The sequence below is a fragment of the Gadus chalcogrammus genome, chromosome 12 (genome assembly GCF_026213295.1).
Source record: "Gadus chalcogrammus isolate NIFS_2021 chromosome 12, NIFS_Gcha_1.0, whole genome shotgun sequence".
Lineage (NCBI taxonomy): Eukaryota > Metazoa > Chordata > Actinopteri > Gadiformes > Gadidae > Gadus > Gadus chalcogrammus.
This window is the reverse complement of record NC_079423.1, coordinates 1,417,210-1,438,285: the sequence shown is the minus strand read 5'-3', so window position 1 is coordinate 1,438,285 and position 21,076 is coordinate 1,417,210. Positions and strand designations below refer to the sequence as shown.

Here is a 21,076-nt window from a genome sequence, read left to right as displayed (position 1 = left end):
CTAAGTGAGGGTTTAATCTCTCCAAGCAATTTCTGCTACAACGCCACGGTGTGTGGCACATTTCATGCACAATGGTTCATACACAAAAACGGTAGAGCTGCACGATTTTTGATAAAATGAGAACCACGATTTTCTTTATATGCTTTATATAAAACATAACATAACAAACATAAAACAGTCAGACACCATTACAACCTTCAAGTCACAACTCAAAACTCACCTGTTCAAACTCGCACACAACGTCTAACTGATCACTGTCTTGATTGTTTGTTTGTTTTGTCTTGTTTTTGTTTTATTTATTATTTTTTTCACAATGTCTTGTTTTTAAACGATTTATGATGACTTTATGCTCTGTCAGGTGACCTAGGGTGCCTTGAAAGGCGCCGTCACGTTAAAATTGTACCGGTGGCGAAAATTGTACCGGCCTACGTCATCAGTTGTTGACAAATTCCAAACCTGCCTGGCAACAGACGACGCGATCGTCTGTTGCCTGGCAACGGGCGACGCGATCGTCTGTTGCCTGGCAACGGGCGATCGCGTCGAATGACGTAGGAAGGTTCTTGAACATTCGCGAACTTTCATGCTCGTTCATTGCACTCCTTCATTGAGCGTGACAAGACAGGTTTTTGAAACCTACTTTAAACACTCAGTTTACTAGCTAAATTCGATTAAACAATTCAATACAATACAAATATAAAGTAAAAACAAGTGTTATCTAGCGATCCGTTATCTGTATTATGTTATTTCGCCTTTGGAAACATGAGCCGAATGTTCTTTGAAACCTGCCCGGCAACGGACAACCCAATCAAATCAGTTGTCAAGGTGTCAACAACTGATGACGTAGGCCGGTACAATTTTAACGTGACACCTCCTCTAAATTAAATGTATTATTATTATTATTATTATTATTATTATTATTATTATTATTATTATATGCACAATGCTTCCGTAGCTGCTGCGGCTATCGCCATCCGGCTTAAACCCAGCCCCTACGATTAGGGTTCCGTCGGCGGTGGAAACAAAAGCTTGATTTAGCGTAACCAACCTGTCCAACTGGAAACGAGGCATTAGAAATGGATCACAAATCTCACGATTATTTTTTATTTAATTTAAAGGAGACATAATATGGTGTTTTCCCAACAAGTAAACATAGTATTTGAGTTCTAGAAAACATGTTTACGTTTTTTGCTGGAAATAGCTTTTAGGAAAAAAAAGATCTCGCCTACCGCTATTCCCCTCTGTTTCAGTCCCTTCAGAGTGCGCCGTTTGTGGTGTCTGTAGCTTTAATGCAAATGAGCTGCTGCCCATTGACCAATGAGCTGTCAGACTGAACCACAGCCTGGAGGAGAAGGGATTGCTGCGGTTTGCGGACTCCTGGAGCGCTATTATTATATATGGGCATTTATATAATATTATATCTAATGTCACGGCTCGTTTGGTAACTGTAGGCTGGGTACTTTCAGAAATGCATATCTCACTCTAAAAATCATGTACAGACCTTTTGTATGCAAGTGGGATCACCAGAGACCCAAAACAACACCCCAAATCCCAGGAAAAGTGTTTTTTTCATATGTCCCCTTTTAAAAAATAATTCACTAATTAACCAGATACAGAAGGAATCGCCACAAACAAATATGATGTTACCTGCTATTGGGCTGGCATATCAACTTTGACCACAGAAGGGAACACTGAGCTTGAAACTGAAATTAAAACAAAATCGACTTCAGTATCTTGTCTTCTCTTTGTTACACAATCTTTTTTCTGTTTTCTGTGCGTGAGATTAGGCGTTTGTATGCCTCCTAAAATGAAAACCAAAGTCAACCAAAGCAAAAACATCAGTCTGTCAACATTTTGTGTGTTTCCTTCTGTGGTTATTTCCAATAATAATCGCACCAGTGAAAAATAAAGTTGGATTCAACTCCCAATTTATAGCATACTGAAGACTAATATTCCGGCCTATCACCAAAATATATTTTGTATTAAGAGGATTCAATTATAATGTTATACTGCAAAATAGTGTAGCGAATGGCAGTTCGAAGATGAGAGGGTCAATAGGCATTTTTACACTGCCAAGCCGGTACGGTCGCGGCTTAGCACCCCCTGTAATTACACCCCTTGCCCACTGCATCCGTCCGTTTACGGATCTTATTGACTTTGCATGGGGCGATCCCAAAATGCATTGTGGGTCCGTCCGTTCTGTCGGCTCCGTCTCTTGCGTTCAGAAGTTGAGAAAATGTTAACTTTTCAGGCGGATCCGTCAGCCAATCAGATCGTGGCTCCGTCGGCAAATACCACTACCACATCCGTCAGAAACGCCTTCCGTCGTCCGTTGACGGACGGATGCAGTGGGCAAGCTGCGTTACACTGTGTTGCCCGTGTAAAACCGAAGGGGTTTAATCAGCCTTCGTCAAAGAGCCGGGACGAAGGCTTTCTTGGTTAATTTTTTGTTATTCAAGCCACTCGCGTGCACGAATGAGTAAACTAACATCGCAGTGTAGGCCCCTATTTACATGTGCAAAAATGACAGCATTTTCATTATTTTGCTGACCACATAATTTTTATCCTGACGAAAGCATAGTAAGGAAAGTTCCTCTACGTCTTTCTCATAGATAACAATTTTTCAACATCTTTGTTAAATGCGACTGCATCACCTTCTCTCCCATGATGGTCAGCATCTCGCGGATTTCACCGTCTCTCAAGTTAGAACTACTCATGTTGATATCGCTGCGTTGTTTCTGTTGTAGAGACAACAAAACAACACCCCTACTCAAGTCGCGCCTCTGGAACCGCAAAGCCGTCTAATTGCATTTACATAAAAATTAAACCCCCATTATGTGTAGGGTCTGAGAGGGTAAATTGGGGTGCGAAATGAAACCAGTATATTACCTCGGTTAGTGTAAACGCGGACCATGCTGTAAAAAGGTGGGCATAAGATGGGCATCTGTAGCAGCATAAAAAAGATTTATGATAATTGGGTGTGCATTCTTTAATACATTTATGTTTTGGAGATGTTACTTTTAGAGGTAACTTTCCATGTTCGATAACTAAAACCAGGCCCTCACTCTTTCGGAAAAAGTTGATATCCAAAACGAAACTATTGCGATACAACTGCACACTCATGTTATTAAAAGCGACCTGGATTCAGGCACCGCGGTGCAAGTAAACAAGGGCTTGTAGCCCCGATTGCTATCAAGGTGGATGATCAGTAATCCCTACTGATCCCAGGCATGATTAATCGACGATCGACTAATTGATCGTTAAGAATTTCGATTGCGTACATTTTTAATCGATTAAACTAATGCAGTGTGCAATTAAACATTTTACCACACAGGGCCAATATTTACATTTGCGGCTCCTCCCCCGCAATAAACATCCCGCTTTGAACGGTGAACTCTTTACGCCTAGCAGCTATAAAACTACAAAGTGACTATGAATGCAGGCGGTGGAAAATGCGCAGACTTTGGCTCAGCCTGGCTCCGCCCTCTTCCGCTACGTAGCTAAGATGGCTGCCGTTGAGTACGAAAAGTGTACATCGCCATTCGCCACCCACTTTGTGATTTTACCGTTTTCAGTACACTTATTTTCGCCCGATCTGAATCGGAACGCCCTGCGTACTCAAACTTAAGACTAGTAAGTACGGATAGTATGGATATTGGAACACGGCGATGTAATCATGAAGCGGACGAGGCAACGGAGAAGTCTGGTGTGGGACCATTATGATTTAAAAAATGACTTCTTGGGAAACACTATAGGCCTACCACTCAAGGCGAGGTTAGCATCGAAGCAGAAATAAAGAACTTTCTGAGTCCCTGGATTGTGGATAGGGGGATGAACGGTTTCAAAAATATGTAAACTGTTACACAACCACTTTTTTTTCGTGCACACAGTTAACCGTTTTTTTTTTTCTTTACCTTTTGTGGAAGAGGGAGAGACGTCGGAGGACACGACGCAGTATATTCATAATATTGTAATGACCACGGAAGAGGCAGTGAATGAAGTATTGAATAGACAGAGATTTATTAGATAGGCCTACCTAAGCGTTTTGAGTGTGAGAAAGGCGCTACATAAATTGAAATCTATTATTATTATTACCTAATAAACCGTTGGAACACACAAGAACGGAAACACAGCAACGCCGGTAAACAAACCCCGAGAAGCCCAATCCCTACGAGAGCTCCCCGCGCTACGGCCATCCGGAGGCGCACAGAGCTTTTGGCCGTGATATTATATATACAAATATTATATTATATACTATTATATTATATATAGAGCTCTGGGAGTCGCAAACAGCAACATTCACTTTCTCCTCCATGCTGCAGTTCACCCCGGACTGCACTGCACTGAGTTTGACGGTTGAACGCTGATTGGCTGTTACGTTACACATGTGACTCAGTGGCCACGCTGTTGAACGGCTGTCATCACGCGTCACACGAAATTCGCGTCAAAGTTCAAATATTTGAACTCAAGCAAATTTTTCGCGCAACAAATTCTCGTGAACGCGCTCGCCTGTGCACGGCAAAAGTGTGGCGCGACAAATCAGAACTTGTCGCCGGTTTTCTCTCGCGAAAAATTCCCCGATACGTGTCTCTACGTTCACTTTGTATGGGATCTTGCCGCCCCGTTGCATTTGGTGTGAACGCACGGTAAGGCCAGCACTGGAACCATGAACTTACACGTAACATGATGTAGCCTAATGCCCGGTGTTCAGTTACCCAACATTTATCGCGTGCATTTATTAGCTCCTTAATGTTGTCCAAGTGGAACATTTGTAGCTTTATTAATCGCTAAATAAATAGCATGTGTTATTTTTGATTTAATTATTATTATATTTTTTCGGTTTTCGTTAACTGATTTTTCCTTACGGTTATGATTTACTAACCGGTTACACGTGTACAGTAGAGATGCGCGGATGGGCTATTATTTCATCCACAACCGCATCACAAAACGCTTGATCCGCCCGCCATCCTTCCGCAACAATTTTTTTGACCAATTTTCAAAACCGCACCCGCCCGCCATCCGCCTGTTGTTTTTAGGTATATGCGCTGCTGACGCGAGCCTAGAAAGTTCTTGCCTGTTCTTGAAAGGAGACTGATCCAATGCCGCAAAGATATTTAAAGGATAAAGTCCCTAGTATGAAAGCCTATTGGCTATGTTGTAGCCTATCCCCAGAATATTATCAGTGAAGTGACGTCTGTCTCCGATCGATGCACAGGGAGAAACTTTAAAATAGCCAAGCACATCGTCAAACCTGACCTTACCATAGGCTAGTAGGCCTACACTTTTTTATCATTGTAATAAAACGCAATTTGGTACACCATTTTAATATGGTAATATAGCCTACTGTGTTTTTTTTTTGCAAAATGAAAGATAGTCTTTTAAGGCCAGACATGGCAGGTGAATAGGGTAAAAATTTTCAATACAAGGGATCACCATGAAACTTTACCAGTTGATTACATACATTATAAGAAAAAAATGTATTACAAGTCTTTGAATTTTGCATATTTAATTATGCTAATTAGGCTGAATCTCATTAAATATGCACGTTTTTGCATATATTTCCGGTGCATGAATTTTAAACTGGGATAAAGCCAGGACCAAAATTCTTTTTTTATTTTGTTTATATATCAAATGACAAAAAATCCTCACATGGATTTTAGGATATCTGCTTTTATGACCTGGGAAATCAAAATATACTATCCATGGCCTTAAAAACCCTATTTTCGCCATGATTTCCAGGTAAAATGACCCATAAATCTGGCCAGGAACAATTTATAAATAAATCCATGTGTAGATGTCTTCATAACAATGCTATGTGTGAAACTGGGAAGTGTGGTGTACCTAGGTTCTACAAAGGCTGAGAAATGTGCACCTAAAAATGGAAAAACACTCATTTTGAGAAAACGGCATTTAAAGATTTATATAGGGGATTTTCATACATTTATACAGCAAAAATCGACTAGAACGCAAAATAAAGGCTCAAGCTCTTAGTCATAACAGTTTTGAATATATAAAGAACATTTAAATAAATAATTTAATAACATGGCAGCCATAGAAAGCCAACAACTGCTGTAACAGGCTGGTTAATTATACGGTATTGTGCAGGTGAATAAGGTAAGATTTGAACTTATACATACTGTATCATCATGAACCAGTTCATAACTTAAATCAAAATGATTACACAAAACATGCAATTCATTTTTTTAATCTAGTTTAAGTGGGCTATGGTAATTAATTGATTTGCATATACAGAACATTGGGCCTACATTTCCATCCCTGCACCATATGTCGCCCCCTCTTCCTGTTCTCACTTCACTTTTCTTTCATTGCTCTCATGTTTTCTCTTTCCCTTTGTTTGAGGAGACAGGATGGCATTTGCCTTGGTGACCCTCAGCATGTCAGCTTCCCTGATGGTGTTTAGGGTGATTGTTGTGCTCTCCAGCCACAGGTTGGCCATCACATTAAGGATGGCTGACGCACCCTCATTAAAAGATGATATGGCCATGCTTACAGCCGCCTCCACTCTGTTTCTCCCCACAAACACTGTTTTTGGGCAGCGAGCCCATATAACTGAATTGAGGCACTCATTGTTATTTTGTGTGCCCCCATGCTGCATTTTTTGCAGGAGACTGTCCCTTGACGTTCGATGATAAATGGGCACAAGTGTCTGACCCACTTCCCGAGACAAATGGTTTTTTGAGTGAAGCGAGTGGCTGTCAGGGGTCTCTCCGTTGTCTTCCGCCCTCCTAAAGAAGCACCACTGGGGGTTGCATCTGTTGTGCAATGGCACTTCGTCAGTAGACATGCAATGGAGCAGGCCCGCCCATATCTCCGACTTCATGCCCTCAATGTTTCCCTGATTATTTAGAATGGCCCCCCTGTAAAAATTTTGTAGAGATTTGCACTTCTTTGCCGTGAGTTTGCCTGATCCCTTGCCACCCAATTTTTTGCCTACACTTATCTTTCTGAGTGCAGTGCCCATTCTTTTGTGAGCGTGGTTAATGCACTCGAGTTTGGTGACCTCCTGACCCGGGTAGGGCTTCAGCTCTACTACCTGCCGGAATGCTGAGCTATCTCCATCCGACAGCATCTCCGTGTACCTGAGCTGATGACGGCTCACTGACCTACCCCACATCCTTTTGGCAGCCTCCTGCTCCATGGCCTTGCTGGAGCCAGCAAAGTTTTTAGCGCAGTCAGCCTTGTGGCCTTCTTTCCAGCTGTCAAACTCCTCCTCACTGATTTCTCCTGCTTTCAACACACTGTTCTTACAGGCGCATGCATGGCAGTAAGATGACAGGATCTCGTAATCTATAACGAGACCTGTCAGGATGTCAATGCAGACACCCACACCGTAGTGTGAGGTGAAGCCTCGCTTCTGCCAGGTCCCATCGAATGAGACCCCAATGTCTATGACAGCATCCGTATCCTGCCTCAGTGACTCAGCCACCTCCGGATCCATATCTGCATACGCCTGCCTGATGCTCTCCCTGGCCTTGTGCAAGGACCCTAGTCCCCTCTCAATTTCTGCCACTAAAATTAAAATACACACTGTGTCAACATCTGCTCATTTTATTATGTCCTTTTTTTTATAACATAATCAAAAGAATAACATAATGTATTATTAGCCTAATATAATATTATCTGTTGTATGGTGTATTATGTTTACTACTAGTGGTGTAACATAATTATGTTGGATGTGTATAGAGTTAATACCTATCAGTGTTTCCCCCAGTAAATGTCTCAGTCAAGGTGGTAAGCAGTCGGTGGTGTTGTTGGTGCGGCGCAAAGCGCCGCGCCGAAAAATTTTGGGGGTATTTTGCTCAAAGATGCCAGTACGCATGAATGAAATAAACGACTGTTTATTTCCATATAAATAAACAACAGTAGGTACAAATGTTGTGCAAACATGCAGACACTACAAAATAAAATTAAAGAAAAGTGCAAATTAAATACAAATAATGGACAATACACTTAACTTTCGTATGCAAATTCAACTATTTACAGTTCCTTTTTTGGATCTTATTTGCGGCACAGCTGACAAGAGGCATCAGTGCATGCAATTCTGCGTGGCTGTGCAAAGAACAGTTCTAGCGCCCTGCTGTAATTGAACTTAGACAGTGGTGGGCCATTGATGCTGATCTTCATGCAGGCTGTAAGACTCTTGCCCTGCAGCCTGTTTCGCAGGTCTGTCTTTATCTACACATAGAGTGAATGAAGTCAATGTTGTATATTTAATATTTTAAATTTTGAACTAAGATAGTGAGAAGATGATGGGCTTACCCTATTCATGGCAGAAAAATCTCGCTTTTCTTTTTTTTTTTTTTTTTTTTCAACTTTTTTTTTTTTTAATACATTGGTAGTCAAGGCGGGGCCCTAGTCTTGTTAAGGCGGCCGCCTTAACAAGACAGTGCTGGGGGAAACCCTGCCTATCTACCATAATAATGTGTACATTTACCTAATACAGTAGCCTACATATATTTATTATTACTAGACCTACATTATTATCATCCAAGTCTGTAATCATTCCTCATCTTTCCATAGCCTACCTGTAACTCTTTTGTCATGTCGCTGGTACGTTTTCAAATGAAGGGAAGGGATCCCCAAAACCTTGCTGATCTTTTTCAGCGCAGCATAACCCAAGCCCAACTCGTGTGCCAACAGCACCATTCGCACATTTACGTCAAAGGCGACGTCTCGGCGTGCAACAACAGTTGCACTCCAGAATCAGGCTACTGCAAAAGCCCTGGTTTTTTTGATCAATGTTTATTGACAGATCCGATTCGGCACAGTTAGGACACAGAAGATCATTTATACGAGAGACATGGACAATCAACCACTGCTGTGTCGCGCAGTCAGTGGCGCTCACCTCACGGTTAGTAAACAACTTACGACCGGACGCGCTGTTCACTGGAGGGTTATGAGGCAATTCGGCCGGCTGATATATTCTCGTGGATCTTGCTAGACCCATTTGTGTCTTTCTTTTAGCGGACAATTTAGTAAGACGAGGCATTTCTAAAATTCCCGCGGCAAGCTAACACGGAAATGTCAAAAAGACAACACGTGAGGCACTGAGCGAATCACGTTAGCAGAAAAGCGCCGTCAGCCAATGAATCGACTTTAGTTCTTTAGGACGAAATGGATGCCGCGGCTGAACTAAATGCAGTGAAACAGACATATAAATGTGTAATTTTGACGTTTTCTTTACGGTAGTATGAAAGATAACAAGTTAAAGAGGCAAATTAGCTCAAAATCTCAAATTTGACCAGGGCATGAAAAAAAATCGATATTTCACCTGCTGTGTCTCGCCTTAAGGAAACACCGACTCGAGCCTATTAATTCCGAAATTTCACCGCATTGAAGGCTATATAGGCTACTGTAACAAGCCCAACACTTGCCTGCTTGCCTTGCAAATCAAAGTTTTCCGACTATTTTTCTTACCTTCTTTCTTAGGTGTTGATGTTACTGAGCTAGAAGTTTAACTTGTTCTGCACATCTCACGCTGCCAATGCCTGATGTCACTTCTGAGTCAAATCACTCCATCATCTCTTTGAAATTCCATATTCCACGAGTGGTAGGCTACAATGACTGGCTGTTTTAAAATATAACATACGAAACAAAATAACCCAGGCAGTTTCATCTACGAGACGTTAAAGCTTCTTCCAATACTGACAGCTGTCTCATAACTTGCAGGTTTGTGGAGATGCGACATGGGACGGATCGTCACTTAATTTATACTTAATTTTAACTTTTGCTTCCGTTAGTGTGTGTGTGTGTGTGATAGAGACAGAGAGGCCAATTTACTGCCTGATGAGAATTGGATTATTTCAAAATGTGCTTGGAAGTAGGTAACGACATTTAACAATGTGTATATATTTTTGAATTTCGTTGGTTAAACCGCCAACCGCCCGAATTTAATTAAAATATTATTTTTTGTCACGTCACCCGTCCGATCCGCGGTTTAACCGCGGAGTCCGCGGTTGCAACCGCCAACCGCGCATCTCTAGTGTACAGGTGTACCCGGTCACACCCCTAATTGTGGAAAGTTGTTCCCCCGCCTTGCCAAGTTAGCACGGAGGTATTTGTGCATCACGGCAACGTCGGTCCCCTCACGCCTCATGCCCACTGCACCGTCAGTCAAAGGACGTGGGAAGGCGTGGCTGACGGATGGGGGAGTAGTCTTTGCAGAGGCATCCGTCAGTCAATCAAATCGCTTCCCGCTAACAACAACAAAGCCGGGTTCTTCCCGCTTCTTCCTGCTTGTTGCGTTGTCATTGCAAGATGACCCGCTTTCCCGCTTTCCAGTATCGTCAGAGCCCGAGTCACGTCACAGTGCTTAAATTTGCATACGCGATCTGATTGGATGACGGATCCGTCGCTGCCGAAAAAGTTTAAAATTTTTCAACTTTTTGACGGAGCCGAAGGCTCCAACGGAACGAACGGATCCACAATGCATTGGGCGTCTGTCCCCATTCAAAGTCAATGGGGATCAGTCAACGGACGGAGGTAGTGGGCACGAGGCGTCAGAGCGGGTGTTTTCGGCGGCTGGACTGACTGTCACCAGGCTGCGGTCGCGTCTGACCCCAGAGCATGTCAACATGCTCATCTTTCTGAACAAAAATCCGTAGACTGGTTGGTTAAGTTATAACATGATTGTTTTTTTGATATTATTATTGTTATTATTTTGGGAAGAAACTAGGGTTGTGTTTATTTTTAGTTATGTTTATGAGCACCGGCATCGAGCTGCATGCTCCGTTGTTTAGAGCAGAGTAGCGCATAAGTATTCAAAGGATCTGGTTTAACTGAGTTGTTGATCTAATAATAAAGATCCCAATGAGGAAAACACGCTGCATTTGTATTTTCATTTAATTTTGAATATAATTTTTAAAATAATAACGATTAATCGACTAATTGATTAATTCTCCCGACGATCGACCAAGAAAACTAAATCGAATGCCCATCCCTGATGATCAGTACATTGATTGGTCAAACGAACTGCGATTTCTCAAAACTGAAATCGTCTCCCGACTTTGATACGATTAATCTTGCGGTCCAAAACTACTGTACTAAAAAGGCATCACAAGATTGCTGTGGGTCGTGAAACGCTAACCCTTCGTACAAACCTCAGCCCAAAACTCAAGTATTCGAATTACAGCTAAAACAGTGTGCCTTTTATGGTACACACTCTTTGCCATTTAATTTTACAGTTTTTAAATTGACCTTGTGCACAAACATCATTCGCAAAAAGTGCACTTTTTGCAAGTGACTACAGTATGTAGGCAGCAGGCCTAGCTTCATTTAACAATTTCGTTGAATTTAACTTGGTTGTAAGTTTTCTGCATTTTAAAACGGTTCCACAATATAAACAAGAATGTTGCATTGCCACCATATGTTGGGAGGAACTATTATAATCATCATACTGGTTTGATTGTACACTCAAAAAGTCAAATCAAGCATTTACAGGAGATTTCAAAATATTGAGATATAAATAGTATACTCGATAAAGCCTAAACATATTACAATATTTATTTTTTGTGGAAAAACTGGTTTAACGTGTCACATTTTTCTATTGCATTTTCCAATGAACTGGGTTTACACTGGTCACATCCACACTGGTCGTTAAAACACGTTTTGGTTTGGTTGGCATGTTACTCACCCACATGTCCACATGAGGGTTAGTCAAAATGACAAGACACCTACAGAAACCAGAGAAGCATACAGATTATATGGGTCTGTGGGTGGGGGGGGGGGCTGGTGATATGATCCTGAGCTATACTTGGAGCCAGGACCTATGTTGATTAACGTAGCTTATCTGCAAAGAATGGCAGTTGAAGCTTCTGGTTGTTCAAGACCAAGCTAGGAAAGTTCATTGAGGATGACCTTTCAGAACCACCAAGTCTGATACGTTTTTTTTTTAAAGACTTAAACAAACTCACCTGCACCTTTCACATATTGCAATGCGCACATGTAAATGCTGAACTGAATCTTGAAGCCGTTGCTTTTTTTAAATAAATCAATTGAATGTCACAAGATGCAGACCACACGACACCAAGGAAGTGAGTAATCACGAAAATACATTACACATTTAGTAATGTAGAATGGATGCATTTTCACCGCAAGAAGAGGAATGTATTCATCTGACGCATCTGCAGTCAACTGGAAGCCAAGGTGACTTTAACAGCAGATGACATCCTCTGCATTTTACATTCTTCCGGAAGAGACTTGTCCTTGGCCAAACAGTGGTTGTGTGACATCATCAAAACTAGCCTACGTCGGATTTTAAGAAACTTGAAACCGTCTGCGATAGTTTCAGTATCAGTTAAAAGCAGTAAAGGTCAACTAATTTGTAAAAAGAAAAATGGCATATTACGGACCTACCAACACCTCTTGTTGATTTGATTTGTCATTTAACAACAGATGCTTATGTACTAGGGATGTGAAAAACTCAAATTCTTCATGGTCGAATAATCAGTGGGTGGTATGAACAAATAATTGATTATTCGATGTGTGCCGACATTCACAAAGGTATCTATGGATCATTGGAAAGAAATCACTTAATATCTTAAACGCAAAAAAGTCAAATTGTCTGTTGTGAAAAATGCATTATAATCTAATCAGAAATGGCGGTTACATTGTAAACGCTATAGCAAGGGTACCAAATTAGAATTCAAAGAGGTCCAGTGACTCAAATTTCCGCCCAGCGAAGGTCCGAACCATTCAAATTTCTAACTTGCGCTATGATTCAGGGGTAGATGTAGTTATTCTACGTGCGTAATAAACAGTCCCTCCAGAAAAACCCTTGATTATGCGGCACGTTTTCTTAAAAAATGAGATGAAATATACTGCATATTTATGCAATTTTATGTGATGAAAATGCAGGAACTTGCGAAAAATGCAGCTTTTCGATGACGAAAATGCAGCTTTTCACGTCACGTAATTACGTCGCTTCATAACGTTCCCATGGCAACAGGGGGAAATGGCTGCTCTTGTGTGAAGTAAACACAACATTTTTCAACTTTCTGCTAAGATATATGTGATTATGAAATCATGCAGCCCCACATATTTTTCACGGAAATCAGCAATTTAGGCGGTGAAAGTGAGGCATACTTGAAAGAATGCGGCCCCGCATGAATATGCAGACTTTGGCTGATTATTCGTTGAATTATGTGATCACATAATGGTACTGGTTAGTGTCAACCCCTGCAATATCGATTTTGCTCTCATCTTGCAGAAAAAGTAAAAACTGTGGTTCCTTCTGTTAAAGTATTTCGGCATGGTAAATATGAAGCAGAAGGAGTGAATTGTATTTAACACGCGCATGGAGCGACATACCGCTGACCTATTAGCAACGGGGCTGCCAACGGGGCTGCCATGTTTCTGCCCTCTTCTGGCTCCCGCTCTGCGTTTGTATCAAGTAGGCGTGACCTATGTGACGCATTGGCTCAGGCTTCCTCATCTGTCTAAAGGTGCTGCCATCTGTGACTGGAGTAGTTATTACCCCTTGTATGTTTGGTCCTGCTCCCCTTGTGGCAATGTATAGTAATTGCAGCTTATGTGTTCGATCCTGCTTCCTTGTGGCTATGTGGGGGTAATGCAGCTTATGTGTTTGATCCTGCTCCCATGTGGCTATGTGGGGGTAAGGCAGCTTATGTGTTTGATCGTGCTCCCATGTGGCTATATGGGGGAAATGCAGCTGATGCGCTTAATTTACGAAACACTTGACTCTTGAGCTGTACTAATTAGTGGCCATTTCTTTACGAATGGACAAAAGCGTTCCAACACCCTGCCTTTGCTGAGCCATCTTACGTTGTTGTGCAGTAGTAAGTCGTCGGCATTTGCATCAACTTCTTTCAGGAATTCTCTCAGAAGGCGATGTTGATGGGATGAGGATGCTCTGAGGCAGTTGTTGAGTTTCATCATTGTATTCATCACTTCATATACTCTTCTGACAGATAAGCGCACAGAACAGATTGATGGATGATGCAGTGGTAAGCTATGAGATCAGGGTTGTCCTCTTTCATCCGTGCCACAGCTCCTCTCTCTCTTCCTACCATGGCAGGTGCTCCATCTGTGGTGATTGAGACCACTTGTTTCAAATCTATCCCCCTTTCTCAACATCTCCTTTATGGCCTTGTATATGTCCTCTCCTCTTGTATGTGTCTCAAGTCAACTGATGTTACACTTGAAGAACCGGTCCTCACAGAATTCTTTCTTTTTGTGGAAAAATCGAACATACATCAGAAGCTGGGCTTTATCAGTGATATCTGTGTAGATTCATCAACAGCTAAGGATATGGTGCACTCTGAATAGCTGCATCAAGCTGCGGCAGTACATCCTCTGTTAATATTGTCTGTCTCATTTTATGTTTGAGCAGACATTGGGACTTGTTTGATTTTTTCACACAACTCATATTTTTGTTTACCCTCATGTTATGTTTCAGCAACAGCATTCATGTACTCCTTAACAACGACCCCGTCAGTTAATGGCTTGTGTGGACCCAAAATCCATGTTACTTTTAGTGAACATTCGTTTGCACGTTGCTGGGCCGTTAATGAATGTGAGAGTATTCTGGTGGACCGATCATACTGGGATCTGAGTTTGTTTATTTTCCGTGCCCTCACCTCTGACTTCAGTGGGTATGTTTGCTCAATGTACTTGTGCTTGGTTTCGTAGTGGCGCTTCACATTGCCACTTTTTATGATCGCCACGGTCTCGGAACATATGTGGCAGACTGGTTTACTACTCGCAGCAGGAAGAATGAAGACGTATTGCTCTGTCCACTCATCCTTGAAAGCTCGATTTTCGGAGTCTACTTTTCTTATCTTTGAGCACGACATGCTGTTATCTCTTCTCTTGCTAGCTCTTGCTTTCGATCCTCTCTCTGATCCTCTCTCTTTCTCTCCATGGACCATTAAAGATTCTCTCTAGCTAGCCATTTCCACAATTACCCACCTCTCTTTCCACACACTCTAAACAATCGCTTTGATTGGCCGAGTAGCGTGAAGCTGGACAAGCTGCGACAAAGCCGCGCCGGTTGAAAAAAACGCTCCTTCAATATTATTATTAATTTCTATTTTTTTTTTTTTAAATGTGTCGCGGCCCAGAAAGATCCTTCACTCGGTCCGGATCGGAGTCCGCCATTCAGTGACCTCTGCCCTATAGTATCTGTGGTTTAACGGCTGGGTAGAATTTCAAATTATAAATATGTACACTTTATGTTGAAAGTATAGACTGTCGCGAATCCCATTGAAACGAATGTCACGGTGATTCGGTCTTCAAAACGAGAGCTGGTAAATTGTGAAAAATGAATTCAACTGTAAACAGACAACGCGGTTATATGCTATAGACCTAGAGCATCTGTTGTATAAAGGCTTTGGACGAATTTAGAATTATAAATATGTACAATGCATAATGTTAGGGACTAGAATACCTCCCGTTGCCAAGTTGTAACTAAGGTCCGTACTATTTACTTGAGGAGTGAACAACGTTTCCGTTGCATAAGAACCTTACGGGAAGGTAATGATTGTACCAGGTATAAGACAAACCCTCAGGCGTTACCAGGTAAACAAAGTAATGGCTTGTGAAAAACTTTATATTTGAATGGGAAAATATGTTCATGGTCCAAAAGTTCGATTTTGACCCTCAGGAACGAATAATCAAATATTCTGACCCATCCCTATTATGTACCCTCTACCAAGGGCAAGTAGCGTGTGGCATAGATATGAATAAATAAATCATGATTAATTTACAGAAAATCACATAGTTCTGCCCATAAATGTTTCGTCCCTATGTATTCCTTTAAATAAAATAGAGGTAGGATGCTGAATAAAATGTAGGAAGGTACTCATTTCTGCAGGGTGGTATATCAAGATTATGTAGCTCCCCACTTGATTCTATAACAGTCCATGGAGGTAGAACAGAAAGCTTACTGTAATGACGTCTTTAATTTGCTATAAGCAGCGACAAAATGCCTTTTCTTTTGGCCATCAATCGAAAACAGCCTGCATAGAATTAAGACAATGTTAAGCCATTGCAAATAAAATGTATTTAATTAAAGCCAATGGATGTAAAGTATTTTTACGAAAACAAGTGGCAAAATTAATTACTTGACCATCATGTACCTGCACAAACTCGTTAAACATGCGCTTATTTTACTCATTCGAGCCATACAATAAAGACAATTCTCACTAATCACACATTATTTACAATTTCATCAATATTGGTTTGAGATATAGCAATTATCAGGAGTTATACCTTAATTGCACATACAGGCAGTTATACTGCAGCCTTTTGCGAATCGTGCATTGGATGATAAATAAACAATTTAATCAATGAATGTCCAAACAAAACATTCCTTTTCAACTTCTTCAGTGGAATAGACAAAGCAAGTTCAGTGTTCCCTTCCCCCCCACCATCATCGTCTCAATGGTGAAAGAGAAAAAGTTTTGAAAAGACGAGGAAGGGGAAAGAAACGGCCATGGTGCGAGTGTGCATGTGCTACGTCCGCTTTGAGAGGCGGGGTTTGACCTACTTCTGGTTCTTATGCAACACTGAGGGTTGGGGGCGGAACCACCCTTGAGTAGAAATACATTGGAGGCTGCTTAAGAGGCCAAACTCAGGAGGCTTAGGCAAAGTGTGGTCAGAAATATGAGCGAGAGAAAGTGTTGTCCGAAACGGTAGCTCCAAGAATTGATGCTCTCCGAGCTCAGGAAGAACCTCAGGCAAGACTCATGACTCTGCAGAGCTACAGATATCTGCTCTACTCCTTCCCTCGTCAGTCATCCATCCTGTTCTACTTTAGCAGTAGCTCCCTTTCTCTTCCCTCTCCCTTCCCTTTTCAGGCAATATTATTTTGCCATCCTAAAATATTACATAGGGTATTTGCATTACTGAGCGTGCTGGTAATAATGCATTCCAAGATCTATTTAATCTTATCAACTAAGGTCTCAAAAGGTGGACTGCATATTTCCCAATCCAACCCTTTGATTGATTAAAATACAGACAGAAGGCTGTATTGCACTCGTTGAGTTTAGGAGCAAACTGCGATGGCGACTGGGTATAACTAACAGCTAGGTTGGCTGATTAAAATGCAGTGAAACACTTAAGTGTTTCAATGATGAGTTGGTTCACTCTCATATTATTTACAGAAGTAGGAGGAGCAAGAAGGATGTTTGCTCATGCAATACATCTGGCTTCATGCGTCCTTGTACCGGCCTAGATGAGAAATAATTTAGAAAAAGACCAAACAACATTATACAAATATATTTGTGACAAAACCAAAGGGTAAGGGTAATTCATCTTCTAAAATCCATCCCAGTATGACGGAGCGGCAAACTTAGAATAATTTATTCTTCAATAAAGCAACTGCAAGAACAATTCCAAATTATTCTCCCTTTGGGCAGTAAAAAAAGAAAGCATAATTATCAGCAGTCCAGATAATTATATAACCATCAAATTATAAAGCCCTTTGCCGTTGTCTCATACCAAACTAAAAACAGTTTAGTCCCCGTTTGCTGGATGCAGTCAAATCGCATCGAATATCCTGCAGGCTTGGGAGCCTGCCGTACTGCAGCAAAATGAGTGTACTGCATCCACGGGACCCCACGATACAAACTGATGGCCCAACTTAATCGACCGGACGAGGAAGCTTAATCCACCTGCAGGTTTTTTATACACGTTATCCTACCACCCAGCTGTCTGGTCACTGGCAGGATGTTTGCCCAGTAACACAAAGCTTCCGCCAGTCCCAGTTACAATGGAGATTTGCCTCACACACAGACAAACACACACACACACAGGGTGTGAGACTGTCTGTCTGAAAAGTTTCTGGCAAACTATGTGACTGCCCTACATCCCTCGCGCTTGCCATTTACTTCAAGGGACTAACCTACCTTAGAAGCAGTAAATAACCCTGCATCTTTGTATCTCACACATGCCCAGGTCACGGTGTATGCTGATAAATGCGATGTCACCATTGCAACGGTCAAGTATCTTTCGCCAAGGTTCAGAGATAAGATGACGTACTGGCAGTGGCTAAAATTGTCAACTGCACAGCAAGCAAGCCTTGACCACGTTCAAACCAGTTTACCATCGTATCTCTGAATGCATCAGCTCACCGCTAAGCCCATTAGCCACTGCTAGAAATGATAAAAGGGTGACAAACACACTCAGAAAGGGATGCATGAGAGCAGACAGACTAACAAAGAATATGACTGTTTCATTGTTTAGGTGTCAGCAATGGCTGACACCTGAAGATACCACTGTGTTTTACACTGTGGTTCCAATCCCTCAGTGGAAAGGAATAGTGTAGCTGATTCTGTGAAGCACTCTGTAAAACACTAGGACTGTTTGTATATGGGTTCTTCAGGGCGGGGACGTGGAGAACGTAAAAAGCTATGAGAAATTATAAGAAAATATACTTGTACATCAAATCGGGCAATAAACCATTCAGAAGGCCATAGCATTGCAGCAGTTGCTAAAAACACTTCACCAACTATAAATCATAGCTCATGAAGCAGAAGCGAGAAGAAATGTGGACTGAAGTGCTTCCTCCTCCTCCAGAACAGCTGACTGAGAACAGAGAGCCAGAGTGAAATACTGAAACAGAGAGGCCGAGAGAGAATGCAATCGCAAGAAGTTCCAGCTGCCACGTGGGCGGAGGTGGGGACGTAGGGGGGCGGGGTAAAGGGCGGGGAGAGATGGTAGGACCTGCTTGTAAAAAGTAGGGGATGGGCTTCAGCCAGACTGACAAAAAAGATTTAACTGCTTGGAGGAAGCGGCAGCGGCACCGAAGAGCCGGGGAGGATCCAATCATAGAGCCTGCTCCAATCTCTAGCATAGTGCCACAACAAGGAAATAGAATGAGGTTTGAGCAGAAGCAGTTTGTCCCAAAGCCTGCTTAGCCTCTGTAATCCTCCCCTATGCTGACACATCTACTCAGCTGCTGGAGCACACATTGGCTCAGCTGAAGAGCTCCCTCGGACTCACGCACATAAAAACACACTCCGAAAGGAAGAAACTATACCATAAACAGATCTACCGCATACAACCACAACATTGCTTTCAACATTTGGAGATTTGTGTCATACAAAAAGCAGATTAGCCCTTGTTAAGATGAGAAGACCATACTGAAGAATGAATAAATGCCAATAGAGACAACCACTACTGATTATCTGAGAAGCTCTACTGACCCAAATCAATCCAGCTCCAGGTGCTTATCAGAATAGCCGTCGCCTGCCTGATGACATCAGGTGATGCAATGGCTCCACATCGACAAGGAAAACAGAAAAACAAATATGTGGAAGACTCTTATCTCAAACACACCTAAATCAAGCTAACAAAGAGGCCCAGGTATGAGCAACAGGAAGCGATAATGCACATATCACTTTGTGGCTTTCCTATATGGGGTGAGGCACATGAAACATAATTTACACTTCCAATTCCATGATGAACCATGGGTGAAATTGGTGGTCCTCTCGTCAGGATTCGAGTCTCACAATAGCGGTGTGACACACGACTCCATCTCACTGCATTCGGTTTACATTAGAGCCGGTTTGTCTGTAGCACTGCATGAATAAACAGGCCTGCCTCTGCCTTGGAGCTAGACCCAGAATCAAAACACACCACGTCACCCGAGGGGCTGACTCATTAAACCCCAGCAGGATACGCTCCAGTTGACGTTAAGACATCCTTGTTAAAGAGCAAATCATCCACTTATTCATGGAGATGTATTTGTCCCCCAAGGAATCGACAGAAGCTGGTGAAACCTGATCGGGGAAGGGGAAAAAAATTAATTGAAGTCAATTGGCGAAGTAATGGAAGCGATCGGTTATCGCTTTCTGGTCCGACGCAGTGATCTTTCTTTCAAAAAGGGAAGCTACATTTTAATTTGCATCATCATTTAGACACAAAGGGAAGATAATATGACATAATATACAATTGTATGAGGTTTGATGAAGGGTTGTTCGATCACGACGGCAATCAATTAATGCAGGCATTATAGGAAAAAATAGTAAATACAAAAAAATACAATGTCTGGATAAATACAGTCCTCATGAGGTCTACTGTCCTTGGTTAACGCATTCATGTCAAAGCCAGTCAGCACACACCTAGAAAAAGCTGGACAGATAGCCCCAGCCCCCCGCCGGGTCTGGGGCTGAGTGAAGCTGAACAGTGGGAAGAATAGCAGCAGTCAGAGTCAGTAGGGTATCAAAGAGCCTTGGGGAGTGCCGGGAATGAGGATCGGAACACCATCCCAGAGAGAGAGCGAGAGAGCGAGTGAGTAGGACAACTAAGGACGCAGTCATGCGGTATAACAACGTGTGATGGGTAAAGCCACTTGCTCGGCGCATTAAAGCGTGTCTGCGTGCGTGTGGATTCACCACAGACATGAATTCAGTGGACATGCATCAGGCCGAGCAGCAGAACAGGAACTCATGGAACACAGATACTCAATGTCTGGAGTGCTACGAGACAAAGACTGGTTTTGTACAACAACACAGCGTCATTAAAGATCCTGAAGCCCCATAATTGGGGCTGCTGTTGTGGCCAACATCTTCTAAAAATGGAGCATAAATATTTTACCCTCACTATACACGCTTGTTTGTAAAGGACAGAGCTACCCAGGGAGAAACATTGCAACACATTTTGGTTGACTAAACAAACCCTACAGAGGGCTTAACGTCCGTGTTGACATTCTATATGTCCAATGTATGTGGGCGGGCTTTCAGCAGGCTTTGTAGATTGGCTACAACACTGCCTGAAAGCTCCCTCAAAGCCACTCCTCCTCACTGGCTATAGTACATAATGTTCCCGAGTCAGCCTTGACGGTAGCCCCCCCCCCCCCCCCCCAAAGAATAAAAATAAAAGCATAGGCAGAAAGCGACCTAAATTAAGATTAAGACAATGAGAGGACAATAAGCAGCGGGAGAGGGATGAGGGTTGAAAATAGGGTGGTAGGGAAGGAGAGTCGTCCATAGAGGAAAAAGAACATTGTGTTCCTCTCAGAGAAGAGATAAGAATTCAAGATATACATCAATGTATATTAGGGCCCGACCGATATTGATTTTTGAGTGCCGATGCC

The 21,076-nt window shown here is 42.2% G+C and overlaps 2 protein-coding genes across 5 annotated transcripts in view; both read right to left on the bottom strand.

Annotated features, from left to right (window-relative positions):
* Nucleotides 1–21,076, bottom strand: part of suco (SUN domain containing ossification factor) — a 63,861-nt gene that overhangs the window by 35,786 nt on the left and 6,999 nt on the right. The window lies entirely within an intron of this gene.
* Nucleotides 285–20,820, bottom strand: LOC130393271 (uncharacterized). The gene is made up of 2 exons (XM_056603914.1): nt 4,093–20,820; nt 285–4,033 (listed from the first exon to the last, which is right to left on the bottom strand). The coding sequence occupies exon 1, from the start codon at nt 7,454–7,456 to the stop codon at nt 6,305–6,307; it is 1,152 nt and encodes a 383-aa protein (XP_056459889.1). The 5' UTR covers nt 7,457–20,820; the 3' UTR covers nt 285–4,033; nt 4,093–6,304.

What these genes read in the sequence shown, in the direction of transcription:
- LOC130393271 (XM_056603914.1), bottom strand. Translation starts at nt 7,456, where the DNA reads ATGGATCCGGAGGTGGCTGAGTCACTGAGGCAGGATACGGATGCTGTC.